This window comes from Aureobasidium namibiae, assembly GCF_000721765.1.
Source record: "Aureobasidium namibiae CBS 147.97 unplaced genomic scaffold scaffold_3, whole genome shotgun sequence".
In the NCBI taxonomy this organism is placed as follows: Eukaryota; Fungi; Ascomycota; class Dothideomycetes; order Dothideales; family Saccotheciaceae; genus Aureobasidium; species Aureobasidium namibiae.
The window spans coordinates 1,111,010-1,138,524 of NW_013581206.1; the positions used below are offsets into that span (position 1 = coordinate 1,111,010).

General features: G+C 52.9%; 13 protein-coding genes across 13 annotated transcripts; 8 read left to right on the forward strand and 5 right to left on the reverse strand.

Moving 5' to 3' along the window:
• Nucleotides 1-419: 419 nt before the first annotated feature.
• Nucleotides 420-1,210, reverse strand: M436DRAFT_79448 (ATP synthase subunit 4 mitochondrial precursor; the record flags this gene model as incomplete). Its single annotated transcript, XM_013575061.1, has 2 exons — nt 420-662; nt 725-1,210. The coding sequence occupies 2 exons, from the start codon at nt 1,208-1,210 to the stop codon at nt 420-422; spliced, it is 729 nt and encodes a 242-aa protein (XP_013430515.1).
• Nucleotides 1,211-1,472: 262 nt separating this feature from the next.
• On the forward strand, nt 1,473-3,101 carry M436DRAFT_61462 (nucleolar complex protein 4; the record flags this gene model as incomplete). The annotated part of the gene is made up of 1 exon (XM_013574874.1): nt 1,473-3,101. One exon carries the CDS (start codon nt 1,473-1,475, stop codon nt 3,099-3,101), a length of 1,629 nt encoding a protein of 542 aa, XP_013430328.1.
• Nucleotides 3,102-3,438: 337 nt separating this feature from the next.
• Nucleotides 3,439-4,280, reverse strand: M436DRAFT_40087 (TGF-beta-inducible nuclear protein-like protein 1; the record flags this gene model as incomplete). Its single annotated transcript, XM_013574671.1, has 2 exons — nt 3,439-3,715; nt 3,772-4,280. The coding sequence occupies 2 exons, from the start codon at nt 4,278-4,280 to the stop codon at nt 3,439-3,441; spliced, it is 786 nt and encodes a 261-aa protein (XP_013430125.1).
• Nucleotides 4,281-4,515: 235 nt separating this feature from the next.
• On the forward strand, nt 4,516-5,334 carry M436DRAFT_79451 (uncharacterized protein; the record flags this gene model as incomplete). The annotated part of the gene is made up of 1 exon (XM_013575062.1): nt 4,516-5,334. The coding sequence occupies one exon, from the start codon at nt 4,516-4,518 to the stop codon at nt 5,332-5,334; it is 819 nt and encodes a 272-aa protein (XP_013430516.1).
• Nucleotides 5,335-6,076: 742 nt separating this feature from the next.
• Nucleotides 6,077-8,383, forward strand: M436DRAFT_40088 (ankyrin; the record flags this gene model as incomplete). Its single annotated transcript, XM_013574672.1, has 1 exon — nt 6,077-8,383. One exon carries the CDS (start codon nt 6,077-6,079, stop codon nt 8,381-8,383), a length of 2,307 nt encoding a protein of 768 aa, XP_013430126.1.
• Nucleotides 8,384-8,938: 555 nt separating this feature from the next.
• M436DRAFT_70570 (ATP synthase F1, alpha subunit) lies at nt 8,939-10,997 on the forward strand (the record flags this gene model as incomplete). The annotated part of the gene is made up of 5 exons (XM_013574964.1): nt 8,939-9,010; nt 9,253-9,401; nt 9,466-10,083; nt 10,135-10,207; nt 10,290-10,997. The coding sequence occupies 5 exons, from the start codon at nt 8,939-8,941 to the stop codon at nt 10,995-10,997; spliced, it is 1,620 nt and encodes a 539-aa protein (XP_013430418.1).
• Nucleotides 10,998-12,747: 1,750 nt separating this feature from the next.
• Nucleotides 12,748-14,046, reverse strand: M436DRAFT_79454 (RNI-like protein; the record flags this gene model as incomplete). The annotated part of the gene is made up of 2 exons (XM_013575063.1): nt 12,748-13,812; nt 13,861-14,046. The coding sequence occupies 2 exons, from the start codon at nt 14,044-14,046 to the stop codon at nt 12,748-12,750; spliced, it is 1,251 nt and encodes a 416-aa protein (XP_013430517.1).
• A 282-nt stretch (nt 14,047-14,328) lies between these two features.
• M436DRAFT_79455 (uncharacterized protein) lies at nt 14,329-14,667 on the forward strand (the record flags this gene model as incomplete). The annotated part of the gene is made up of 3 exons (XM_013575064.1): nt 14,329-14,338; nt 14,394-14,470; nt 14,524-14,667. 3 exons carry the CDS (start codon nt 14,329-14,331, stop codon nt 14,665-14,667), a joined length of 231 nt encoding a protein of 76 aa, XP_013430518.1.
• A 135-nt stretch (nt 14,668-14,802) lies between these two features.
• Nucleotides 14,803-16,680, reverse strand: M436DRAFT_39858 (ALG6, ALG8 glycosyltransferase; the record flags this gene model as incomplete). Its single annotated transcript, XM_013574628.1, has 3 exons — nt 14,803-16,174; nt 16,225-16,387; nt 16,446-16,680. The coding sequence occupies 3 exons, from the start codon at nt 16,678-16,680 to the stop codon at nt 14,803-14,805; spliced, it is 1,770 nt and encodes a 589-aa protein (XP_013430082.1).
• Nucleotides 16,681-17,937: 1,257 nt separating this feature from the next.
• On the forward strand, nt 17,938-18,888 carry M436DRAFT_39232 (RNA-binding domain-containing protein; the record flags this gene model as incomplete). The annotated part of the gene is made up of 2 exons (XM_013574517.1): nt 17,938-18,375; nt 18,415-18,888. Coding segments are annotated over 2 exons (912 nt in total), but the record flags the coding sequence as incomplete, so codon positions are not given.
• A 1,017-nt stretch (nt 18,889-19,905) lies between these two features.
• Nucleotides 19,906-21,123, forward strand: M436DRAFT_79458 (uncharacterized protein; the record flags this gene model as incomplete). Its single annotated transcript, XM_013575065.1, has 1 exon — nt 19,906-21,123. One exon carries the CDS (start codon nt 19,906-19,908, stop codon nt 21,121-21,123), a length of 1,218 nt encoding a protein of 405 aa, XP_013430519.1.
• Nucleotides 21,124-21,815: 692 nt separating this feature from the next.
• M436DRAFT_61471 (uncharacterized protein) lies at nt 21,816-23,255 on the reverse strand (the record flags this gene model as incomplete). Its single annotated transcript, XM_013574875.1, has 1 exon — nt 21,816-23,255. One exon carries the CDS (start codon nt 23,253-23,255, stop codon nt 21,816-21,818), a length of 1,440 nt encoding a protein of 479 aa, XP_013430329.1.
• Nucleotides 23,256-24,226: 971 nt separating this feature from the next.
• M436DRAFT_79460 (Pkinase-domain-containing protein) lies at nt 24,227-27,424 on the forward strand (the record flags this gene model as incomplete). The annotated part of the gene is made up of 1 exon (XM_013575066.1): nt 24,227-27,424. The coding sequence occupies one exon, from the start codon at nt 24,227-24,229 to the stop codon at nt 27,422-27,424; it is 3,198 nt and encodes a 1,065-aa protein (XP_013430520.1).
• Between the last annotated feature and the right edge of the window lie 91 nt (nt 27,425-27,515).

The window sequence follows — 27,515 nt, forward strand, 5'->3', positions numbered from 1 at the left end:
TACTAGTAGAACACGTTAATAGGCTTTAGATAGGCCCAGAGTGTGTATATAGTCTTGTTTCGTTTATCCATCTCATTTTACTACATGTCCTGTGTCTTGAGCACTCTGTCTAGTACCTGCTGTTTCCCCTTACTGCGGTGTGGTTTTGATGGGTATCCTGATTGAACGTCTCTCGGTGCACACAGGTTGGCGGTACGACGTGTGTCAAAGACGGGAGACGGGAGAGGAAAAAGAAAATGGTGTTTCCGCTATAGCACAGATGGATCTATTTACACGGCTCGAGACTCTCTGCAAAAACTAAAAGAGTCTCGTGTGCTGTTCTGTCTTTTGGTTCCTCGTTTCCACTTCTCCAAAAACTTCCCCTCTTCAAGTCAGCTTACAAAGAACCTTCAAACCTCAAATCAATGAGTTTGATGAATTTAAGCCTTGGAGACGATGCGCTCGACGTCGGCAACGGCCTGGTCGAGGATCTGCTTGAGGGTCTTGGGGTTCTCGAGCTCCTTGCCGATCTTGGCAATGATGGAGTCAGCGAGCTCCTTTTGCTGGCGGGCCTTGACGGCACCCTCGTAGCGGACCCAGGAGTCGAGGACGGTCTTGGCCTCGTGGGCGAGGTTGACCTTCTGCTCGAGCTCGTAAGCCTGGGCCTCGAGCTGGGCGGTTTCCTAGCGCAGCAATGTCAGTATGTTTGATGAGACATTTTGCATATTCTTCATTGCAGCAGTACCTTGGAAACGGCAAAGAGCTGCTTGGTAATGTCAACGACACCGCCGAGGTCCTGGACGCTCTCAATGCGCTTCTGGACGGCGTCGGTGTGGTCCTTGCGGGCAGCGTTGAGGATGTTCTTGATCTTGTTGGTTTGACCCTCGGCCCACTCCTTGTAGGCGGGACCACCGTAGACGGCGATACCGGTGTAGACGGAGAGCAGACACAGCATGACGATGGACTCCTCGTTGACGACGTAGAGCTCGTTGCTGATGGCGGCGATCGAGACACCGGCACCGGCGGAGAGGATGGCGGTCTTGCTCAAGAGGTTGCTGCCGGGCAGGGAGTCGAGGATGCTCTTGGCCTTCTGCTCGGGCGAGGGAGTGGGCTGGTTGCTTTGCAGGCGGGCTTGGACGGCGGGCACGGCGGCCTTGTTGAGCGAGGAGATGGCGGCGGTGGGGCGCGCGCGGGCGGCGCCCATGACGGAGCGAGCGACACGAGAGGCCATTGTGCAGGATGTGAGTGTGGAGAGAGCGGAGGGGTGTGTGGATAGACAGCAATTCACTGGACTCGTATGGCTGGCCCAGCGGGCAGCGCGCTTCAATCGGCCGTCGTCAAGCTCTGAGCAGCGGCGATTCCCGGCCCTGATTCTTCCCAATCGGGCAACCCCCAAAGAAATTATTTTGTATGCAACCAAGAGCGACCGACTTCCGCTAGCACCTTCCTCGAAATTAGAAAAAGGAAGTTACGGACAGACTGGATAGCCCAATATGCCTGGACTCGTCGAAAAGAAGCGCAAGCGCACCGATGCCACCGCCGTCGCAAAACCTACCAAGTCGAAGAAAGTAAAGCCTGCCAGCAATGGCGAAGACGATCCTCAAGCACAGATGCTGCTGCTAGAACAACAAATACTCGAGTCGCCGTCGAACTACCCGAACATCACCAGCCTGATCAAGTTCCTCAAATCAAAGGATGCAACCCAGAGAGTTACGGCCGCCGTCGCTCTGTGCCGAACCTTCTGCCGCCTGATGGCTGCCGAGCGAATGGTCAGGCAGAAGACCATGAACGAGGAAGAGATTGAGCAGGTCGACTTCCTCAAGACACAGTACAAGGAGTACGGCCGACAACTGGGTCGTCTGCTGGCAAGCGAGGAGCTTCAGAGCACTGCCCTGACCCTCTTTATGCGCCTGGTCAAGGAAGAGACATCCCAGGACGGTCGCCGTGCTGAGCAGGCTTGGAGGACTGGTATTTTTGCAGACTTGATCCTGGGACTCGTGGCATCGGCTGATGCTGCTGGTGCGCGCGAGGAGTTCATGGAGAAGTTCGTCGAGGAGCACGATGATGTTCGTTACTTCACCTTCTACGCCGTCGCAAACATCCTGGCTCGCTCACCTGAAGGCTACGATCGCCAGACACTCGTCTCGAACGCTCTTTCGCTGCTTCTCCTAATCGAGAATGCTCCCGACTCGGACTCGCAACTCGAAGACTGGTATGGACAGACTCCCGAGGGCCGCAAGCACGCTCTCCTGTCTCTATCATCGCATCGCAAGACAGCACAAGAGGCATGGCTTGCCATCTTCCGCTCCGCTCTTACCAAGGACGAACGCAAATCTATTCTCCACCACTTGACCAGTCGTATCGTACCCTGGTTCACCAAGCCCGAGTCGCTCATGGATTTCTTGACAGACAGCTACGATGCCGGCGGTGCCACTTCCCTGCTTGCTCTGTCCGGTCTCTTCTACCTTATCGCTGAGAAGAACCTTGACTACCCTGCCTTCTACACGAAACTCTACTCTCTGCTCGATGACACACTACTGCACTCGAAACACCGCAGTCGCTTCTTCCGCCTTCTTGACACCTTCATGAGCTCTACACATTTGCCCTCGGCTATGGTCGCCAGTTTCATCAAGAGATTGTCAAGACTAGCGCTGCACGCGCCTCCTGCTGCGATTGTCGTGGTTGTGCCATGGACCTACAACATGCTGTTGCGCCATCGTACTTGCACATTCATGATTCATCGCGAAGTACGTGGCGCAGCGCAACTCAAGAAGCTCGAAGTCGAAGGTATGGATGACTCGTTCTCCATGGATGAGCTCGATCCTATGGAGACTGGTGCAATTGATTCATCGCTTTGGGAGCTCGAGACTCTGGCTTCACACTACCATCCCAACGTCGCAACGTTGGCGAGAATCATTCAGGAGCAGTTCACAAAGAAGAACTACAACATGGAGGATTTCTTGGATCACAACTACCAAGGTCTGATTGATGCCGAGTTGGGCAAGGAGATGAAGAAGACCCCTGTGGTCGAGTTTGAGATCCCGAAGAGAATCATCACGACCGAGGAGGGTGGCTTGAACGATCTGGGTAGTCTGCTACAGACCGCTGTTCAAAAATTGTAAATTATTGGCATCAAGCAAGGCGTTTGGGCGGCTGCTCATGGACACATCTATTGATACTCGAATTTGCTTGTGAAGTTTTACGTCGTTTGATTGAATGCTATGCTATTCTATTCTTCCGAATGCTTTCTCGACTCTGCTCGTAATCCCGGGGTATTTCTTGATCCTCTGCGAGATGATCCGTATCGCATTTTTTTTATTGTCAGAATGAAGTGATCAAAGACACAAATAGATTCCTCCCACTCTCCCCCCAGTCAGGTTGATACAACTCCGCCAACACCGGCGCCATGCACAAAGAAACAAAAAAAAAGGTTCGTCCTGAGAACAAAAAGACGGGCGCTTAAACGAGCAAAACAGCGTTCAAGCAGCCGTCGTTCTCGGGGTTGTTGGTAACCTGGGCCCAACGACCCCAGACGACCTTTCCACCAGCGGTGACCAGACCAAGTTCCGAGACGTTGACCTCGATGATAGTACCCTTGGTCAAGACACCGAGCTGGGTGTACATGGGGTTTTGAGGGTTCTTCTTGACGGAAATGATGGGGAGCTGGACAGTGACACCGAGTTCGGGGTGGGTGACGTTTGCCTTCTTGTAACGGAGACCCATGGGACGAATGAATCTGAAAGTGTGTAAGTACGGATTTCGCAAGAGTAATTGAGGAGGGCAAGAACAAACCTCTCGTATTTGACGGGACGACGAGTAAAGTCGGGACCGACGAAAGTGGGCTTGGTGATCATTCTCTTCCAGCTCTTCTTTGCAGTCTTCTTTCCGGTCTTGACGACCTTGAACATCTCCTCCTCGGCAATACCTCTGACCTTGGGCAGAGGCACGCTGAACTTGGCAGCCTTCTCGGCTCTCTTGTTCTTGATGGCCGAAGAAAGAGCCTTTGCATTCTGCTCGTTGCTGCGGTCGAGCAAGTAGGCGGGCAGAGGGGTGTTGGAAGGCTCTGCGGCTTCGCTGGACTTGACGTTGCGCTCCTCGTGGGCTCTGATCTGCTTCTTCATCTGGATCTTCTCCTTGCGGCGCTTCTCCTGGTACAGCTTCGCGCGCAGACCGCGGTAGTTCTGCGCCTTCTCGGAGCCGGCGTGGCCCTCTCTGGCCTGTCTCTTGCGTTTGCGCTCATCGTGATCAAGACGCTTGCCATGCTGCTTGGCAAAGCGTTCCATATACTCATTCTGAGGCATGGCGGCGGTTGGTTATGTGTCGTGGTTTGGCGTGGGTTGTGGTAAAGAATTGCGAGTTGGAAAAAAGATAGAAGTGCTTTGCGGGGAAGGCGCGAGCGAGAGGCGGCGAAGTCCCTGCGAAAGTCGCAGCGCAGCGCAGCTTCCATTTGCAGGCTGGCCTTGGCATACCCGCTGTCGACAAACTTCTGAGCGTCAATTGCACAAATCCATCGGACACCAGCCAAACCCACACGACATGTTTCTCTCTCGCGCAGCCAAACGGGCGTGCTGTCTGGACTCACGACTTCTGCCGCCGACCTTCCTGCTCCCATTCACAGCACACCTGAGCAGCGTTTCACACACGACAGACCCATCAAACACTCCCGAAGTCCTTCTCAACTCCTCCGCCGCAAAAGTCGACTCTCCTCCCACGTCGACAACTCCTACATCTACTCCCGTATCGGCCAGCCATGCTCCAGCATCCGCCCCCAAGCTACCCACACCTTCTCAATCGCCTCCGGCCTTGAGCGATTCTGTCCGCGAACTTTTGCCCGTACTCCGCGCCCAGGGCCCTCACTACATCACCGCACACATTTATGATCGTCCATATCTTCTCACCGAGGGCGACACTCTGCGCGTACCATTTCTCATGCATGGCGTCCAACCCGGCGACATCCTGCGCCTGACCCACGCATCAGCACTCGGTTCGCGAGACCTGACCCTCAAGGCGGGCACCCAGCCTGGCAACCCTCGTTCGCCAACCGCATCCACCATCTCGGTTGTCGATCCTACACCTGGTAGCGTCTTGACCACCGAGAGCAGAAAGATGCCTGACGGAGGTCACTTCGTGCCACATCTTGCCAAAGGCAAACACATCTATGTCGATGACAGACTATTTGTGTGCAGAGCTACTGTCATGGGCACCGAAGCTGAGCCCATGCGTATCAAGGAGAAGACGAAGCGTAGACAGAGAAGAGTCAAGACGGTCAAGAGCAAGCACCGATTCACTGTACTCAAAATCAAGGAGCTTAGGATAAAGGGCTTGGACGAGATTGAGAGCGGTCTCGATGCTTGAGCTTCTATCTAGTGAAGTGATGCGGTCACGAGACATGACTATGTGAGTTGTGCTGATGCATGGAAGGAAAGACCGATTGGGCGTAGGCGTTTCAGCCTTGTATACCAAAACCTTTGTACAAAATATATTCTCGTTCTTGTCCTCTGAATTTATTGTCTCTCGCTCCTCTATCGGGGCCGCATCTCTCTCCTGGACATCGGTGTTTCGTGAGACGTTCAGGGGTGTGTCTCGATTCTGCATGAGATTGTAATTATTGATTCAGTTGCTTGTGCTCGACGAAGGGAGTACGAATATGCTTCTGGGGCACGGAACGCACAGGGCAGCCAAAATCTCGCCGACCAACTGCCGACAAGTGAACATTGTCAATCTTCAGTGTCTCCACTGTCTTCGCCAAGTGCAGACCATATAGAATTGGCATAGACACAGGTGCGGTTTGTGCCATACCAGCACAGTATCAGATCCGATTCTCGTATCGAGAGACAGTGGTGCAACACCCGTTGTACCGTAGGCAGGCTAGACTTGCTTGTTTGCTCGATCCATGCAGACTGGGGTAGCAATGTTCTGCTGCCGCGGATCTGGCCAGACTCCAATCGGCACACCAAGGGAGGATCGAGGAACAGGATAACCCCCAAGCAGGGTCTGCACAACACAGGTAACTAAGTAAGCAATTAATGTCAACCGCTCATGTCGTGCCGGCTCTGTTTCTCTTCACTCAACATACTCCATCACGTCCTTTGCGACCATGGAGGACTCCACACAACTCGACAACGCCTTGTATCAAGCTTGCATTGCGGCAGACTTGCCGAAAGTCAAACTTCTGGTCAACAAGCAAAATGCTCAGGTTAACAAAATCATCGGTCCTCCTGGTCAACTGGATTACTCCTTAAATTATGCGACTAAAACTGGTTCGGTACCTTTGGTGCGCTTCCTCTTAGACCATGGCGCGACTGTCAACGCAGCAGCACTCCGAATCGCTGCTTTTGAAGGAGATCAGCCCATGTTGCAACTTCTTCTCGAGCCCGTCAAAGCCCTGTTGGTATCCTCGGGCATGTCTAGGAAATGGCGAGTGGATCTCGCTTCAATACTGGTCGGCACGACAAGAAGGGGCCGCAGTGAGACAGCCGAACTTCTCAAAGTGTTCCGTTCAAGAATCGAGGAATTCGACAAAGCTGTTGACGCGGGACTTCTTGCGGCATGTGCTGCTGGCGACATGCGGTCCGTCAAGTATTTCATCGACATGGGTGCTGGAAACAAGGTCGAAGCTTTATCCACCGCAGCCGAGTACCATCAGTTCGAACCACTAGGATACTTCTTGGAGAACCATTCGTTCGAGCCTGAGGAACTCGTCGATCCATTGACCTCGGCAGCTGGTGGTGGCCACATGCCATCAATCCTTCTACTCATCGAACAAGGAGCAGAAGATGAATCAGGTGCCGCATTGGCTCGAGCTGCGAAGTTCTCTCATGCCGAAGTCCTGAAACACTTTCTAGGCATCTTCAGATACACGAAAGAGAAGCTATCAACAGCACTTGTAGCTGCTGCTCGTGCAGGTGATACAGCTATAATGGAAGTGCTTATCCGTAGGGGTGCCCATGGCTCCGGAGTACTTGTATTCACCGTCCAGAGAAGTCATCTCGCAGCAACAGAACTCTTGATTCGCGAGCTTCCAAAAGACCAAGCAGAATTATCGAAAGCGCTTGAGAAGGCCATGTTCATATGGCTGCGACCAGTGCAGGCACGCAAACCTCATCTTTCGAGAACGTCTAGTCATTCTTCAAGAAGCACAGACAGCGACATCGAACCTACAATACCAGAAGTTCTTCGCGATCGGGAAGAGTCGAGAAGACGCATCGTTGATGTGCTTCTTGAAGCAGGTGGTCGCTTGTCTGAACTGTACTACTGTCGCCTATTGGAAATGATGATCCTTACTCAAAATCAGTACGGTGTCGAGCTACTGCACGATAGCGCCAAATTTACGACGGTCGACACACTACCTGATGATTATCTGGTCAGCCTGGCAATATACCACCAACAGGACGAGATGGTAGACCTCTTGCTCGGCTTTCCTGTAGCACATAGGCCGAAGCCACCGGAGTCCACAGAGCTAAGCAGCGTGCAACCAATCGTTGATGACACCTACACATGGGAATCAAACGTCTACAACCCCATTCCCAGCCCGCTCATATTGGCAGCGAAGTTCCGCAATGAGCATTGGTGTAGAACGTTGGTTCGTCGTGAGGAGACCGATGCCAATGAATGGTGTTTTTATAAGCCGAGCAGAAGACTTTTGAGCTTCTACGGTTCCGACAAAAAAACACATACGCCAAAAGAAGAACAGTACGAAGAACTTGGTTGTCCATTTGGTACCGAGTCTTTACACGACTGTGCTCTATCAACGGCTATCAATTCGAGAGATGTACCTATCATTCATCTACTTATCGAGAGCGGTGCAGATCCATGGGCGAATCGACAACGTATCTCCATCTTCGAGCTGGCAGCCAAACAGAATTATCTACGAGACATTCTGTCGTTCCTAGAGGAGTTCGCTACAGTAGACATCGATCGAAGAGAATGGCATGGTGGCAGGAGCATGTTAGCCTGGGCTGCAATATACGGTAACGGGGATTTGGTCGACATGTTCTGCAAGAAAGGGGCTACCATTGATCTTGCGGACAGTTTGTTCAGGACGCCGCTACACCTGGCTGTGGCAGCCGGAAATATCGGCACAGTCAAAGGTTTATTATGGGCTGGAGCCAGCACGTCGCGTAGAGACGTAGATGCTTACCTATGCGCAGACGAGCTGGCCGCAAAACTGGCACAGGAAGCTTCTTGGTCGGATCAATCACGAGCAGTCAGATTTGAGATCATTAGGTTCCTGGAAGACTGGATCAAGAACAACATGGATCACCTCGATGCTGCCAACATCCGACGGGAATCGAAAGCAGCTGAGGAAAGAGCGAAAGTGGAAGAGGCCTCAGTGGTAGCGGAAGATGACTTGCTAGACCATTTCAGCGACGATGATAGCGTGCATTGGAGCGATGAAGAGTGATTTGGCAATCCAGTGAGCACTGGTTCGAAGACATATAAGGCGTTTGAATCTGCCAGCTATAAAATGACAATTTGTTTGGCATGAAGAATTTATCGAGTGATGATGGAGATGATATGCAAATCGTGGAGAGGAGCCGCTGGCCCCCGGAATCGGTCGGACTCGGTCGGAACTTTTGTCTTGGGTGTCAAAACAGCTGACATGCGGTGACTCGGCAGTGAAGGACTGAGCTGAGCTGAACGGCACTGTAAGCTGGACGAGCTGGAGAGACAAGGAATCAGCAAGCCGGATTGTTTCCATTCATTGCAAATGGAACAGAGAGAGATACAAATGCGTGATACAAGCAGGGCTCACAGAGCTCCGAAATTCAAAAAGCTGCCAAAACAAGTGGCCAGTGGGGCGCTCGGGCCACCCAATCCGAGTGCTTCGCTGCGGCAAATCTCGTTCAACCTCACCCTCCTCCTAGAACCGACCTCTCATCACCCTCTATCTCCACTCCATCCTACATTTCATTGGGACCCGTCACACCCATCGGGATTCTGAGAAATTTCTGTCATCATGTTCAGAAGCGCCCTTCGCCAGAGCGCCCGCGTGGCCACCGTCGCCGCTGCTTCGTCGAGAATTTCAGCTGTACGTTTCAACAAGCTCCAACCACTCGCCGACACCTCGCCTGCGACTACAAGCTCCAAGGAAGCGCTATCCCTGGCCAACTTTGGGCCCTACAACCATCATTGGCCCTGTCGCCACGCCCAATGGGTGCTGTCTGCGCGCCGTGTTGGCTGGTCGCGCGCTGGAGCTGTCGCTGGCGACGTCGAAGCTTGCTCGCCTTTGCCAAGTCTTGCAACACACAACTAACATGTTTCTACATACAGGCCCGCGCCGCCGCTCCCGTCGCTGCCTCCATCCGTGGCTACGCCGACAAGGCCTCCCCCACTGAGGTCTCTTCCATCCTCGAGCAGAGAATCCGTGGTGTCCAGGAGGAGTCTGGTCTCGCCGAGACCGGCCGTGTCCTTTCCGTCGGGTACGTCTTCGACAGCCGCAACACCATCATTCAAGACGCACGGGAACTGACATACAACCAACAGTGATGGTATCGCCCGTGTTCACGGTATGGCCAACGTCCAGGCCGAGGAGCTCGTCGAGTTCGCCTCCGGTGTCAAGGGCATGTGCATGAACCTCGAGGCCGGCCAGGTCGGTATCGTTCTTTTCGGTTCTGACCGTCTCGTCAAGGAGGGTGAGACCGTCAAGCGTACCGGAGAGATTGTCGACATTCCCGTCGGTATGGGTCTTCTCGGCCGTGTCGTCGATGCTCTGGGTAACCCCATCGATGGCAAGGGTCCCCTCAAGACCACCGAGAGACGCCGTGCTCAGCTCAAGGCTCCCGGTATTCTTCCCCGTCAGTCCGTCTCGCAGCCCGTACAGACTGGTCTCAAGTCCGTCGACGCCATGGTTCCCATCGGCCGTGGTCAGCGTGAGTTGATCATTGGTGATCGTCAGACCGGTAAGACTGCCGTCGCTCTCGACGCCATGCTCAACCAGAAGCGTTGGAACAACACCTCTTCCGACGAGTCCAAGAAGCTTTACTGTGTCTACGTTGCTGTCGGTCAGAAGCGTTCCACCGTCGCACAGCTCGTCCAGACCCTTGAGGAGAACGACGCCATGAAGTACTCCATCGTCGTTGCTGCCACCGCCTCCGAGGCTGCGTAAGTTGAAAGCCTCAGCATCTGCTTTGCTCCGCTAACAATTTCTCAAAGTCCTCTTCAGTACCTTGCTCCCTTCGCCGGTACCGCCATGGGAGAGTACTTCCGTGATAACGGCAAGCACGCCGTCATCATCTACGATGACTTGTCCAAGCAGGGATGGAACAACTTTTCGACATTCAGAAAGCATTCGCTAATTCTTTTCACAGGCTGTTGCTTACCGTCAAATGTCTCTGCTCCTCCGTCGTCCTCCCGGTCGTGAGGCTTACCCCGGTGACGTTTTCTACCTCCACTCTCGTCTCCTCGAGCGTGCTGCCAAGATGAACGACAAGCTTGGCGGTGGTTCGCTCACTGCCCTGCCCATCATTGAGACCCAGGGTGGTGATGTCTCCGCTTACATTCCCACCAACGTCATTTCCATCACTGACGGTCAAATCTTCTTGGAGGCTGAGCTCTTCTACAAGGGTATCCGTCCCGCCATTAACGTCGGTCTTTCCGTCTCGCGTGTCGGTTCCGCCGCTCAGCTCAAGGCCATGAAGCAAGTCGCTGGTTCGCTCAAGCTCTTCTTGGCCCAGTACCGTGAGGTCGCCGCCTTCGCCCAGTTCGGTTCCGATCTCGATGCCGCCACCAAGCAGACCCTGTCCCGTGGTGAGCGTCTTACCGAGCTCCTCAAGCAGAAGCAGTACAGCCCCATGGCCGTCAACGAGATGGTTCCTCTCATCTACGCCGGTATCAACGGTCACCTCGACAGCGTTCCCGTTGCCAAGATCCTCCAGTGGGAGGCCGACTTCCTTAACCACCTCCGCACCAACGAGAAGTCCGTCCTTGACCAGATTGACAAGGAGGGTGCTCTCAGCAAGGAGCTCGAGGCCAAGCTTAAGGATGTTATCAAGAGCTTCACCTCCAGCTTCTCGTAAATTTCTCACTAAAAATTTATAACGGGGAAAATTGCGAGATGGCCGAAGAAGCCGTGTGTATAGTAGAGCGAAAGTAGCGTCTCATTGAGTTTTTCTTCCAAATCTTTCAATGACAAAGTGTATAATCTTCGGTCTTGCCTAATACATGTGAAGCGCCACTTCAATCGTTCCTGCCGAATTTGCTTCTTTCTAGCAGATTGATCCGAATCTGGTATCTACTTACACGAAGACTCGGGAAGGTACGACTCGCCAATATGGAAGTCATGACTAACTGCTCTCGCAGTCTCTCCAAGCTCGAGGCTGATCTGTATCATGCTATCAAAAGTCACGATGCTTTACAGATCGTAGCATGGCCCAATGAGAGCGACTCCCTCGCCTTCTCTCAATGGAACTGCTTCAGCAATAAAGCACACTGTGCACTTTGATAGCGTCAATTGCCAGAGGTTTTCCGAAGAGAGAGTCTACTATGCCTCTACATCGATCAAGAATGATGACTTGTCTGGACAGCATGATCAAGAGGTTCAGTTCGAACACCACTTCCACAATACAATCATCCGAAGCTTTGTGTTGTTCTCGAATGGTACATCTCTGATATCATACACACCAGACTTGAATATTGCTCTTTCCTATTGAGATCATGCTACGCTCACCATACCTCTCAACTTTTCATTTGATCCGTCAGATATCCTCGAGTCTGAGTTATGAACAAATAAAGACTTCTTTCTTCTTCTGCGTTCTTGTGGCTGAAGCACTCTTCTGAGAAGTCTAGGGCGCGTGATACATTCAACATGGCTATAAGTCATATCCAATCTTGATGTAGATCGACATTGACTCCCTGGATCGATTTGTAAAAAAAAAAACCTCTTCTGGCATTAGCTCGGAGTTGTTCATTTTGATCTGGCTGGGATAGATGCTTCTTGCAGCATGATCATGCCTCGAGCTGTGATTTTTTAAAACGAAGCACGAAGAGGCGGTAGATCGGATCAACAAACGACTCAACAGGCGAAGATGTGGTGCTCTCGATTCATATCTCAGATAGCAGCCAAATATTCGAACACCTAATCACTTCCTCCCATCACTCCACCTGCTCTCACAACCACAACCTCCGTCCTTGTAAACCAATGTCCTGTAATGGTGGATGTACATACACCTAATCAGAAGAAATAATGCCATACCATATCTATAGATCGAAGAAGGATGTACCGGGTCTGATCGAAAGTTAGTGGTGTAACTGTGAGTAGCAGTTGAAAGAGGAAGTGTGCAAGATTGGAGAGTTTTCTTCGTATGTGTGTATGATTGGGAGTGTAGATGAGTGCAGCAGCGATGCGAGAGTTGGATGTTGGTGACTTCGATGATTTCGGTGATGGCTAGCAAGCTTCTCAGACTTGATTGCAGGAGAGCGATGCAAAACAGTGGGGCACGGTTTCTTGTGTTTTCAGTGTTTGTGATTAGAGTTAGAAGAGCAAAAGTGTGTTCTTCACAGCTCAACTCTGGGACAGGGTGAAGAAGACAGCGACTCAAGGACAAATTCGGGATGTTCAACCGTGATCACATGTGGTAACATACCTCATACAAAGGCGGGCAGAAAGATCGATATGTAGTGAAGTGCAATGTGCTTGCATGTGGTATCATGTATTTTGGATGAAAGAGAATGGGGGAATGGTGACAGATCCAATGTCGAAGTGAGAATGAGGGAGAAAGGAAATCGCTAATCCAGAAACCCAATGCATGTGTAGAGAAAGAAAAACCGTTACTTGAGCTCCGTCTTGCCCATGAGGTCCGCGAGCTCATCAACTGACTTGTCCTTCTCTTGGGCGACGTTCTCTGATTCGGCTCGATCGGCCTGTTTAAGGACTTGCTCTTCTTCAGCATCGTCGTCATCGTCGTGGTCCCCCTCATCTTCGTCGTCACTGTCCTCTTCCAAGTCGTCGAGCTCGTCGATTCCCCATGTCTCGTCATCTTCGTCGGCGTCTGGGGCGTTTTCCTCTCTGCGCTCATCGAGCAGAGACTTGAGAGCCTCGACGTTGGTGTCTTCCTCAGAGAATTTGTTGCCGTTCAGCTCAACACGCTGAAGGGCGGGCAGGGCGTCGGTCTGGCCAACCTTGCACAGAGCTTCGACGCCCTTTACATCAATCTCGTTGTACTGGAGGCGAAGCGTCTGTAGAGTCTTGTTCTTGCCAGACTTGAGGGCGTCTGCGAGCATGACAGCACCACGGGCGCTAAGCAGGCAGTCGCCGACACCGAGCTCCTTGATGACAGACCAGTTTGCAATGACATCGGCAAGGGCGCGACCACCCATGGCGGTAAAGGTGTTGTCCTGCAGGTCAAGGACCTCGAGAGCGTCGCACTTGCTCAAACCGTTCTGCAACAGGGCAGAAATGCCTTCTTGACGGATGCCGTTCTGAACCATGCGGATAGTCTTGATCTTGTTGTTGGCCGAGTATGCTTGGACCCATGCGTTCATGGAGCCGTTCTCCAGTCTGTTGCGACCGCAGATGACAGTCTCAAGATCAGGCACTGTCTGACCATCCTTGCGAGCTTGCTCTTTCTTTCCGGCGAGAGTGGTGAGAGCTTCGGCGACGAGGGTTCCGGCAGCAGGACCGAGACCGTTGTTGTTCAAAATCAGGTGTTGCAGAGGCACGTGCTGCGAAAGGAAGGGCTGCAAGGGAGCAACGGTGTTGAGGCCAAAGGCATTGTCGGAGAGATTGACAGTGTGGAGATGGGGCAGGACGAGCAGCGAGGTGAGCAGGTGAGTCAGAGCATCAGGAATCTCGGACAAGAGGCGTCCTGTGAAGATGTCGGCAAAGTTGGCGACCTGCAGAGCGTCAGATTTGACCGTTGCGGATTCCGATATGATGGTTACCTTTAACTTCTTCTTTGATTCGAGCACTTTGGCCAGAGCCTTGCAAGCGTCGACACCCAGTGTGTTTCCCACAAAAATGACTTCCTCGACGTCGTTGTTGGTCTTGAGGTCGGCGATGTGTTTATCCATGTCGGCAGCCGAGTCGAGTTTCAGGGCTCTGCCCTCGAGCGAAAATGTTTGTGCCATGGCAATGTGAATGCGAGGCAAACAGAGGAGATGTACAGAGAGCGAACAGAGGAAAGGTGCAGAGAGAGGGCGGTGTCAAGCAGACAGGGTGTTGACAGAGAGAAATTGATGTTTCATGTCGCCAGTCGAGGCTCGACCTTCCTTCCAGAAGCATCGCCAAGCAATGACTCGCTTTGCTTTGCCCATCTCATGCTGACGAATTGCCTCATGGTTCGTGATTTGACCATTCCACTCCAGTCGCAAACCACTCTCTGCTCCTTCTTCAACTCGAATCTCGTCAACATGTCTCTGCGTACGTTCCTTCATGTTACGCGACTCACGCCTGCCAGTTTCTGATATAGTCCCAGCATCGTCCACCACCACAACTACCAACAACCTCGCTGCCGACCTCAAGCCCAAGGGCGAAGCCGCTGCAAAGGCAAAGGTACATACACGCCACAACAATTTCGAACAACACCATCTGACCATTCACCACAGCCATGCTGTGTCTGCAAGGATGAAAAGGCTGCCCGCGACGAATGCATGCTCTTCTCCAACGCCGCCGATCCCCAGGCCGACTGCCAGAACATGATCCAAAAGTACAAGACATGCATGCAGGGCTACGGCTTCAGCCTGCCATAAACTCTCCACATTCGTCTCCTTCTTTTCAGCATTGCGACCGGCGTTATGGGAAAATGGCTTCAACCTCAGACTTTTGAATCCATGTAAAACTAGTGTACAATAACACCACTTCTCTCGGTCCCTTTTGGCCACCAATCACAACGTCTTATGTTTGTCGTCTGTTGTCTTGCTGAATTCCAGGAACCCACTTTCTGCTACAAGGTGCCATAGACACCAGAGATAGCACAAGCCGAATCCTGCAGCACCTACACAGACGTTGCCAACAACCCACAGATCAGGCATGTTGGCAGGTGCCTGCACGAATGCCTCGGCAACGTGCCATCCCATCATTGCTACATAGAAGAGAATATGCACTGCCTTGACGGGGAACGATAACCAGACACCTTGCTCTCCGATGTAGGCCGAAAGTGTTGTTGGCGGAAGCCCCATGAGGTAAGCCCAAAGAAGCGTCAGAACGAAATAGGGAATCCTGAGTTCATCCCTCTTGAGCAGGGGGAACATGGTCCAGCAAGCCAATGTGTTGGCGAATCCAATCCATGCTCGCAAATCAGGTCTTAGCCCACCGTGTCCAGCCATGAGCATAGTCATTGGCAGCAAAGGCAGCAAGACGTTCTTCTCGTGCACTTGGTAGCTGCAAAGGAAGAACCCCCACGCTGTAGTTGCCAACGCCCATGGTACAAGCTCCTTCTTCGGCTTGAAGAAGATGACCATACATGGCGGTAGGATCGACAAACTGGTGAGCGCAAGAGCTGCTCGAGATAGCAGACTGGAGTCGTACCGGTGAAGCTTGTGCACTCCAGATGCATGCACAGCACACCAGATGTTTGCCACCTTATCCTCGAAGAGTCCCCGAGCGAAGGGGAAGATACGGTGGATAGATTGTGCGAGCTGGAAGACGAGTGGGTAGTACCATGCCTTGGGGGACATCTGCACCGGGAGGCTTTCGAGTAGCGGAGGAGTTTGAGCATCAAATGGCAAGAACACTCCCTTCCACGAGTCATAGGCCACACCAAGCAGGAAGGGCAGAAAGAGAGCTGCGAACGAGGCAATGGTGACAACAGCTATGCTCAGCAGCCTGCCAATGTTGATCCGGGGGAATACACAGATGCCGAGTAGGTAAGCAAACACAGCTGGGGCATAAAATAGTGCCATCTGCTTGAAGCCAAGTGCAGCAACGAAGTATACGCAACTCCACAGATGGCGACCCGCAAGCATACTTGACATGGATGCAAGCATCAAGCCAAGCATAACCGTGTTGTATTGGAAATGTCCGTGATCGATGAGCATAGTTGCTGGCTGCATGAGCACAGCAGTGAGAGCGACTGAAGACTCCCATGTGGTGATTCCGCAAATCTTGCCCATGTGACGGATGAAGATGACTGCTGCCGGCACCAGTATGAGATACTCTGAGACAATGACTGTGGCACGCATGAATATTTTCAAATCAGGATCGTCAAGTCCTCGAGAGCCGTTCAGAGCAAACCATGATGGGTTTATGAAGTCGCCGCTGGTTGAGTCAACAAGTGGATAGATAGGAGAGCAATATACACTACTCACACTTTACCAAGCACCCAGCTATGGTACGCTGTCAATGGTGGATAGTCCAAGCCCCACCATTGTAGGTCGTGGAAGTACCAGTGTGAGACAGGTAGATGGTTGGTCAGTTCCATCCAGTGACGCTGTGCCTCGAAGTCGCCATGCATAGGGGGTTTGTCAAGACCTGAGTGGCCGATGATCAGTTTTTGAAACTGGGAGATTTCCCCGGGTTCAGAACTCACCTGAATAGCCCCAGAAGCCAGTAGCCCATCTGAAAAGTCCTACCGCCATAAGGATAAGTGGCAGCATCACCCATTGTGACACGGTCCCCTTTGCGGGCAGTAAGAAAGATACTAAGGGGAACGCTGGCTTCTGTTCTTTGGTGTCTGAGTCTGTGATGATCAAGGCATTGCTGCGAGGACCAGAAACCTGGTCATCTCTTCTCTTCTTACGGGGGCGATGTGATGTAGGAGCCATGTTTACCTTTAGCAAACCATCTCCTGTCCACGCTGGCAACTCCGAGACCTGTCGGGTGCGGGACAGAACCCTTGGCTGATGTGCGGGCGGTGAGGCGGGCCGGGGGCGTTCGAAGCCGTGCGCGATAAAAAAGTTGCAAAAAATTGGCAGAAAGTCTAGCGCCAGACGCTCGCTGCGGTATAACTAGCACGTCCTACTCTTGAAGAGTTCTCTTTTGCATCCTCCATCACTCCATCTCAACTTTCTCTATTCGACTTTTTATCACAACTAGTGGGTTCGTCGCTCCTCTCATCAGTGGGTTCAAGTCTTCTCTTTGCGTTAGTGGTTTTGCGTGAAGCAGACTGAGATGTTGCCATCTCTTTGACGTGGGTAGTGGGCACATGCACAATCAGAACGGCTTTTCATCAGACCATCTTGCGCGCAGACTCATGGCTTCTTGTGGGAACACAGTGCCTTGACATGCGTGCGAGAGCAGTGGGCTTGAGGGCTTGTTGGCTTCCATCACCTCGTGTGATCATGGGTTACTGAGGGCTTTGCCGCACACTGCGACCATCACTGGTCGCACACACCATTCATGCGTGTCGTATCTGCTGTCGCTGTTGCAATCTGCGACAGCTTGACCGATCGACCATGCACGCCACCACACGCGAACCGCCTTGCCTGCCACCTCACCAAAGGTTCCGAACCTTACTGACCTCGACCTCCAGAATACCAACACATCACAATGGCAAAGGACAAGAGCACCAAGAAGGCCGCCGCCCCCAAGGTCGAGGCCACCAAGGTCAAGTCTGGCCGCGTCAGCAAGGCCGAGGACCCCAAGAAGAGCAAGGACGTCGCAAAGAAGGTCGTCGAGGCCACCAAGAAGTCCAAGAAGAGCAAGAAGGAGCCCACCCCCGAGCCTTCCAGCGACTCTGACGAGGAGATGGACTCTGACAGCTCCTCTTCCGACTCCGAGTCCGAGGCCGAGGCCAAGCCCGTCTCCAAGAAGGCTGCTAAGAAGGAGGAGTCCTCTGACTCTTCTGACTCGGACAGCTCCGACTCCGAGGACGAGAAGCCCGCCGCCAAGGCCGTCGAGGCCGAGTCTTCCGACTCCGACTCCGACAGCAGCGACGACGAGGCTGAGGCCAAGCCCGCTGCAAAGAAGGCCGACTCTGACTCTGACGACTCTTCCGACTCCGACTCTGACGATGAGAAGCCCGCTGCCGCTAAGGTACATACGCCTCGCACCATTCTACTTCTATCACATATACTAACATCTCATCTCAGGACACTTCCGACTCCGACTCGTCCGACTCTGACTCCGACTCTGAGGAGGAGGTCAAGAAGACCGAGGAGCCCAGCAAGAAGCGCAAGGCCGAGGAGGCCCCTGCCGCTTCCTCCAAGAAGGTCAAGGTCACCGCTGAGGGTCAGTTCGGTGAGCCCAGCAAGGTTCTCTTCGTCGGTGGTCTCTCATGGAACGTCGACGAGGACTGGCTCTCCAAGGAGTTCGAGGAGTTCTCTCCCGTCTCCGTCAGAGTCATCACCCACGCCGACTCCGGCCGCTCCAAGGGCTTCTCATACGTCGAGTTCACCGACGTCGATGCCGCCACCGAGGCCCTCAACGCCAAGCACGGTACCGACCTCGACGGCCGTACCCTCAAGTGCGACTTCAGCACTCCCAGAGACAACAGCAACCGCAGCTACGACAAGAACCAGGTCGGTGCCCGCGCCAACACCTTCGGTGACAAGCAGCAGGGTGCTCCCTCTACCACCCTCTTCGTCGGCAACGTTTCCTTCAACACCACCACCGACTCCCTGACCGGCTACTTCTCCGAGTTCGGCAGCATCAACAGCATCCGTCTGCCCACCGACCGCGAGACCGGCGCCCCCAAGGGCTTCGGTTACGTCGAGTTCGGCTCGGTCGACGAGGCCAAGGCTGCTCTCGAGGGCCTGAACGGCGCCGACGTCGACGGCCGCAACATCCGCTTGGACTTTGCTGCTCCCCGTGACAACAACGGCGGCGGTGGCGGCTTCGGCGGCGGCCGTGGCGGCGGTGGTCGCGGCGGCAGAGGCGGCTTTAACGACCGTGGCGGTCGCGGCGGCGGCAGAGGCGGTCGTGGCGGATTCGGCGATCGTGGCGGCCGTGGAGGTCGTGGCGGCGGTCGCGGTGGATCTACCAACCGTGGCGGCTTTGGTGATTTCCAGGGCAACCGCATGTCCTTTGACTAGGCGATTCGCTGAACACCTCATCGGTTCATGTCCATTATTACAAAAAGTTTGGCGTTCACGGATACCTGGGATAGCATGATCATTCGGTCATTTATACGGCAGCGAAGGACATGATTGCTCTGTACAATCACGGCGCTAGGTAGGTGAGTTGTAGCTTATTCGATACCGTAGTAGTATCATAGCATGTTATGATCAAAAGATATACCCCCTTCACATGAGCGGATCGTCCAGTGTCACATGTGAAGTGTGTCTATAGCGGGTGTATGATCCAGGGTCCTGCAGGTGATGTCCAGCATGCAGGTGGTTGGGCATTTTCAGCCTCTCGAAGTAGCGACAGAGACACATGTGAAGACTCGGGTGCAGCCACGATGGTCAGAACAATCATGACACGGTATAGGCTACTCCTTTATTGGACTGCAGACGTGTTGGAGAAGCAGGTGTTGAAACAAGACACAAAGGGGAGTGAAGCTTAAGTTAAGGGTGGGCACTTGATCAGACCGTTACGTGACGCGGAGTGGGGTTCCCTCGATTCACACCGACTCGGATCGCATCATCGACAGCGACCCCAGTTCGTCTCCTGCCAACCTCGACTTGCACCATCGTCCTCTTCGGCCTCGACGGACTGGGCTTTCTGTCGCATGATTCGTTGGTGCCTGTTTGCTTAGGAACATCAGGCTGCACTACTACTACCTAGGCTATCTCTCCCTCCCCCAGCGTGTCCAGGTCCAGCCACCCACCCTTCTCCTCGTGCTACACTACCGCCCATCATCGCCCGGCTTCGCAAACCACGTAGGCCTCTGATCGCGGCGACATCAAATCCCATACGCGCCATCATCTACCATGTCAAACCACTTGAACCCTGGAGGCAGAGGTCATGGACTGACGACAGACGCCGGCCGGACCCGGTCAGAAGGTAAGAGGCAAGCGTGTGACTCGTCGGTCTTCTTGTACTTATCGCTTGTCTTTGCGTATGCTTGCTGTGCTTGTCTGTCTTGAAACGCTTTTACCTCTTCCTTCATGGCTGGCATGAACGAGGGTCATCAAGGCAGCGCTGACGCCCATCGACTAGATTCGTGGATCGACATCTCCTCGCAGCCTTCATCGTCGTCGCTTTCCTCGGCCGCCGACGAGATTGTAACCACAGGCCTTCGTGTCCACCACATGCCCGCTTCATATCGTCGAAGACGTCAAAGACCCGGTCGACCCTCGCGCCTCAACATCGCCAGTCGCACTGGTAGTGCCGGTCCTGCTAGCAGTCAAGAGGAATATGAAGAGAGTGAAAGCGATGATGATCATGTCATAACATCATCAGCCGAAGGGCTCACAATCTCTCCCACACATACTAGAGGCGTTGTACTCGAGTCTTCGGACGATGACGAGAACAGAACAGCCGTCAACTACCCTATCAACAACGATAACGTCTTCACACCTCAGCCGAACGCCTTTTCTCATCCTTCGGGTTATTCTGCCAGACATGCCAGCCAACCTGTACCAGGCTCATACTTCCCTGCTCAGCCAGAGCGCCGTCACTCGGCCAGACACTCGTACCCTTCTCGTGCAGAGGCCAGAGTTCAACACTCGCCCTTCAACATGCTCTCGCCGAACCACAATGCAGCCGCTGATCACGAAGCTGCTCTCCGTGCTAGTCTCTCTACTCTGCAATCTTTTGCTGCCGCTGCCCGTGGACTGCCCAAGTCGAACTCTCGCACTCCAGCTGACCCCGCTCCCCCAGCCTCAAACAGGATTCAAACGAACACGCTGCGAATGGTGCCTGCCTCTGTTCTCGAACACAACTCACCTCTTTTAGCTCCAGTCACCGAACCGACTTTCCAGCCAACCATCAGACGAACTTCCACGTCGACCTCTGCCTCTGCAGATGTTCATTCCACCAAATCTGAAGCTAAGCGGAAAGGACCTTCTGGTCGTGGCTCTTCCAAGGAGAGTAGACAGATAAAGAAACGCCGCAACTCTGGTGCTGTCTATGGTGTCGACGACATGACTGTCAGCCCTACACTCTTTACGTGGGTCGTCAGTGTGGGCGTGGTGGTCGTGTTCAGCGCCATCAGCTTTTCCGCTGGTTACTCCATGGGCAAGGACGCCGGCAGATTTGAGGTTGGCTTGCCGGGCACGGGCGAGGGAGCCACGGCCTGCGCACGAGAAGCTGGTAAGAGCGGTCTGGGATTTAGGAAGTCCAAGTTGTTCAGCATTGCCTCTGGTGTCGGTGTTGGTGCTTGAGCGAGTTGTGGATGATGATGGAGATCTGAGTCGTGATGAGATATTGTGTTTACGTGATTTATGGAAGGATGGATGAACGCGAATGCGCATGAAACGGATTTAAGGAACAGAGGCGTACAGTACCTGATTCAATGGGACAGAGCGAGGGCATAATACCACTGTGTTGATTTTGAAATGGATCAAGAAGGATTTGGTATACCTGGTCAGGAGTTACTTGATAAGCATAACGCATGAACTTCAAACCCTTTATACACTTTGCACGTGTTCCTTGTTGTAAATTTTTCGCCATTCTAGTTACTTATTATCTTGTGTTATTGCGTAGTCTTATGATCAACGTGCGGCGATAATCGGAAGACTGTTACGCTGCCAGCACCAGACACTGTCTCCACCATGCAATGTGGATAGAGAAGTGTATAGATAGTCAGACTGCACCCATGAAGCACATCCAGGTTGGTGAGTGCAGATACAAAGTCGGCAGAAGTAGAAACATGCATCTTGATTTTGAGGCAGGGTCATACTCTCGGCAAGTGACTTGGTCTTGACTCGATGGAGAAACTCGAGACTTTTTTTTTTTTGGCACAGTGATGGATTAGCAGTTGGATGAGCAGCAAATATAACTATACTATAAAGACTGCAAGCATGAGCGACTTCAACTCTGACGCGCGAGCGGTTCCTCGATTAACGAAAACATGTTATACTCTACTGCCATCACCCTGATATCCCACGGCGAAGAAGCCAACACGGAAGAGGAAGCTATCATTGGCTGGATCCGAAAGAGCAGCCTGAGTGTCACTCCAAGATTCATCTTGGAGGTTCTGCTTGACCGTCACGCTGTCTCCGAATGCTGAGGTTGTATACTGCAACAGAAGTTTGCTCAGGTCGAGACCCAGGAAATGACACCTGAACTGGACCCGGATCTGTTCATACAGCAATGGCTCCTCAGTCATTTGTCGTGGATCCTTTCTTAGCTTCTGAAGTTCGGAAGGAGGATCGACGTCTTTGCATTGAGCTCGACTCATGGCGTGCTTGATCTCTGATCTCGTGCACTCGGTTTCCAAGTCATGATCCCAGACGACGGCGAAAGATCTCGGAGTCGGAGAGGTGGTGACAGCTGACTTGACTGGGCTGGTAGTATCGTTCGACAAAGTAGGTCTGGCGGTGAGGGGGTGGCGAGGTTTCGTCTCGATGCTGTATATAGTCGAGTAGTTAAGAGAAGCAGCCGATTGACCAGGTATAGAGAGACTTGCGCGCTTGGCGGCAGTGAGATGGTTTCCTCTCTTTGGCACCGTGGAAACTATGGGTGGAACATCCGAACGCATCCACGTCGGCTTGAATTCATCCTTGACGGGGTGACCGGACTTGAAGTTATCGTTCTTGTATCGAGAATCAAAGACCTTGGTGTTCAGTATGTTTCGCATGTGGCGAAGAAGCAAAAAACATCTATTGTAAGGTTCGAGGAAGTCCTCTCCTTCCAAAAGGGATAGAATTGGAGGTCTGACAGGGTAGCTGATCAAGGGGCAAGCGTGGGTGGGGTATATCACGTTGAATTTATGGCAATCATGTTGGTGTTGCAGCTGATTCTGCTTATCCGAAGCGGCGGTCATGGTGGCCAAATCGGATTTCAAGTTGATCAAGACAATAGCGAGATGCTCGGCCTTTCTGGCATTGGACAGACCCTTGCCATCAGAAGTGAGCAGAGACCATTGCCCGTCGATTACTGCCGAGTCTCCAATGCGCTGAGCGTCGCGGATCAGAGAGAGCGCCAGTTCTCTGTTGAGCTTGTGGAGAATGGGCTGAATAGCGACGGTGGCGCGTAGAAAGGGCCATGAGATTGCGCAGATGTGAAGTTCAGGCATAGAGATGTAGCCGAGATAGCCAGCGAGCTTCCTTTCGGCCGAACAATCGAAGAATGTCTCCGGACGCGCAGGGTTTCCTGGGCTGTCATACAGAGACGGTGTGGGAGTCTCATTCTGAACAGCAGTGTCAACGTCGTCTTCATCTAGTCTGACACGTTTGGGCGGCGGGAGTTGAATGAGGTCGGATCGTGAGCTAGCGATGGTCGTTCCTGGTGTGCCTACGTGCTGATCCTCAGACGATGGTGCCAGAGGCGGAACGAGAAGTAGTTCGGCCATGTTGAGTTGGTTGACGGCCAGAGGAGTGAAAAAGGGTTATGTTCAAAACAGATTTAGATAGTGACGCGCGCGTGAGCTATATGCAGTAGGGACGATCAGAGAAGTTCCTTCCGTTGCCGAGTCTCGAGAGAAAACGAGCTGTCACAATGCACGATCGCTTCAGGTTTAGTAGTAAACGCAACAGGAAGTGACAGCGACAGGGCTCTCCATGGAGATTCAAGTTGCTCGAGCATTAATTGCGCATTCTAACATCTACCAAGTAAGCACTTTAGTTAGTCGAGATTGCGGATCCAGTAAGCTCGTTCAGCACGAGAACGAGAGGCAGGCCTTGACAGGAACCATGACGGGTCCCGCAGTCCCGAGTATGTGGTAGGTATAATCTCGGGCTGTTCGCGTGGGAACAGAAGTTGGGTTGGTGGAGTCGGTCGATGGACACATGTCAAACGAGACTGGCAGCAGGCGGCAGGCAGCCGCTATGGAGCATCGCTTGGCCGAGGACTCGAAGAGGCAGTTGCCCGTAGATCGTTCGCGTCCAGATTGACCGCGATGCGCGACTCGCGACTGTGCAACTGCCACACCTCTCTGTTCATTCTGTCGCAACCAACTGAGCCAGCGTTGTTCACACCCATTCCGTCTCGAACTACACAGTCGCTAGAGTCGTCGCCGTTCATCGTCTGTTAGCCTGCAGTCTTGTGGTGCCCGCGACAGACAAGTTTCAGCAAAATCTGGGGAGTACCCGAGACATTCGAACCATACCGCACCCATTGCAAAAGCATCTCTCTCGTAGCAAATAGACAAATCATCAAGAGCCAGGACAATCAGATACAGAGGCGCGTCGTTCGCTTCGTCGCCATTCTCTCGAGTCCCCTCATCTCAAGCCCCGGCCCTGGCCGCCTGTGGGCTACGGCTGGGGTTCTTTAATCACTCGACACACTCCCTCTTTACTCTTACATATCGCTCCACCAACCACCATGGTCGCGGCAGCAGGAGCTGCTCACCGGGATCGTACGCCCACGCAACGTCAACCAGGCCAGCAAGAGACACAATCTACTCAGCAGGCCACCCAGCAAGCTACTCAGCAGGCCACTCAACAAGACGAACCGGAACTCGATGAGGTCGAAGTTGCCGATGTCGTCTGCATCCTCCATCCATGCTCGCTCGCCGCCTATCAGGTCGTTGTCAATACCGCTCTGAGAGCGCCTCAGCACGTACTGCAGAATGTCTCCGCCAGCACTTACAGTGATGGTCTGAGCATGGCAGATCTCGAGAAGGAGGAGACTTTTCCCGCCCCTCCAGAGGATCAGAGACACCCTCTGGACCTCGCTCTGCGCATGTCTGCCAAAGTCCACAATCCTGCCATGGGCTTCGTCTTCGGTCGCAACCCCAATGCTTGCGACATTGTCATTGACACCGACACTGTCAAGAGAGTCAGTAACATGCATTTTAGGATTTACATGACTGACGCTGGTGTCTGTATGCTTCACGACATGTCCACCAACGGAACAATCGTCGACGGCAAACTCCTGAGAGGTAGAGGAAATAACAATTCCGCTACCATGATGCTTACGGCGGGCTCGGTCATTCAGATTCTGTCGACTAAGAGAGACGAGACTTTGAAGTTCATCTTCCGCAGCCCATCACGAGACAATCACTATGAAGAATATGGCAGAAGATTCGCCACCTACCTGCATCACGTCAATCTCGCAAAGACAAAACAAGCACAAAACGGTCAGACTCAGGCCGCAAGACCTGGTGCGAAAACCCAACCAACGGTCCCGCCCACCGTGAAGCCTATGCTGCTGCAAGGCAACCCTTTCGGTATGCACTGGAGCGGCGGTGAAAAATACAACGTCACTGGCCATCTCGGAAAGGGCGCCTTTGCTACTGTGTATCGCTTAAATAGCAAAAGCAACGGCCAAATGTTTGCAGCGAAAGAGCTAGAAAAGAGGAGGTTCATGAAAAACGGTGTCATCGACAAGAAACTCGACAACGAGCTGCGTATCATGAAGGGAATCAATCATCCACACGTCGTACAGTACATTGATTGCCACGATGTCAAGAACCATTTGTACATCATCATGGAGCTTGTACCATTTGGCGACCTACAACAGTGGCTTGGAACAAATGGTCCCCTGCCCGAAGCTCTTGCCAAACCGATGGCGATTCAAGTTTTCGATGCACTTGCCTACCTACATCGCAACATGATCACCCATCGAGACATCAAGCCAGACAACATCCTCATCGCGGACACCAATCCTCAATCCTTCACAGTCAAGCTCTCTGACTTTGGACTTTCGAAGGTCATTTCCGATAACGAGACTTTCCTCAAGACCTTCTGTGGCACGTTACTGTACTGCGCTCCAGAAGTCTTCCCTCATTACGATGCGCATTTCAACGTCAAAGGACGGAAGCGCGACCGCAAAGGCGCTTCTCAACAACGAGGCAAATATCACTCATACAGTTCATGCGTCGACATATGGTCGTTCGGCGGAGTGTTGTGGTATGCTATGAGTACAAAACCGCCTTTCGAAGGCATTGCAGACAACACTGGCAAAGCCATGTTTGAACGAATTGTCAGCACTAGTCTGGACACGACCGTTCTCGTAAAACACCATATCTCGGACGACGCCATCGATTTGTTAGAGGACATGCTCAACACCGATCCTGCTATCCGACCTTCTGCATTGCAGTGTCTCTCATACCCGTGGCTTGGCGGAGAAGCGAGCCAGATCCAGGAAGAGCCTCCATCAGGTCTCTTGACAATCGAAGAGGAGGATGCAGAAGGAGGCGCGGCCCATGATTTGTCTCAATTAAGCATTCATGGGAGGTGGAACACGACAAAGGGCGTTGGCGTTGATTCTGGCGACTCAGACATCCTGGACCCTCGACAGTCGAAACGTTTCAAAAGTGGACAAATAGCTTCTCAGGCATTTGCACCTTCACAACAGCCAGCCCACCTCTTGCATCCAGCAAACGCTGTCGAGGAACCTGCCGTCCAGGAGCTCTCAGCAAATTCACAAGTCCCACGCCTCTTCGGCGAGGTCCAGCCTTCGTTGGTCAAGAGTTCAGGCGTGTTTGGCACTCAGCTTCAGAGACCTATGTTCGCATCGCCGCCAGGACAGCCGAGTATAGACCAATCAAAAGCCCAGATCGCACAGAATGAGCTGTTCACGTCTGCCGCCAGTCACCAGCCAGACGACCAACTGGAAAACGGTAGGAGGAGGGCTCCGTTCGAGAGCGACTTGAATGCTTCTCACGACTTTGCAAGTCTCGTGGGAGCCGAATCAGACATGCGGGACCTTAACATGGATTCCTCGCAGTCAGCGTTCTCGACGACGGCTGACGAGAGCGAACCAACCACTCCTACCACGCCAAATGACCCACCTCAGGCGTCTGTAGGTCAGACTGGTGGAAGTATGGAAGAGACGCCTCGCCCAGCTCAACCAGTTGAGAGAAAGATTTCCTTCAATCGACAAATAAGTCTTCCGCTTTCTGCATCGTCTTTCTACGACCCTGCAGACCCCAGCACACATTCCCTTGAATATGCATCTTCCGTCAGCGGCCATGACTTTACAGGTCACAACCCTTTACCCGGAGCAAGTTTCCATTCACTACCACCAACGACAGCCAACTCTGGAATCGACTTTGAATATGATCGACCACCGCATACAGTTGCGCAAACACAGCCCGAATTCATCCGGCCCGCACCTCGCCTCGGTCGTCTGACAACAACCCCTGACTCGTTCTGTGCTCTGACACTTGACCTTGCGACCCGTATCACGACATGGGGCCGAAGTCCGTTGAACACCGCCGTCTTCCCAGACCCATTGGACACTCGCGTGCCCAAGCGCGGCATCATGATTTATTTCCATGCCAAGGGCATCGACAAAGTGGCGAGAACTGGCGGAGACTGGACGAAGCTGGCAGACCTGCATTGCCTGATTGCCACGGACAGTAGCAACGGCATTTTCATCAACGATGTCAAGCTGAACGCCAAAGATTCAAAGGGTAAGCAGCTCTACGGCAGGGTCTATACTGGTGACGAAGTGACCGTCTGTCAAGGACATCATCTGTTGAGATTCACATGCTCATTCAATCATGGCGAGGCGAAGGAGCCGCGAACCAACAATGATCGAGGATTTGAGATTGAGCAAATGGGACATGACTAGAAGAAAGGAAACCACAAATTATGTATATTTCACGACCGGCAATAAAGGTGGGAGGGCACTTATGATTTTAGAACACTGCAAAAAAGGATGG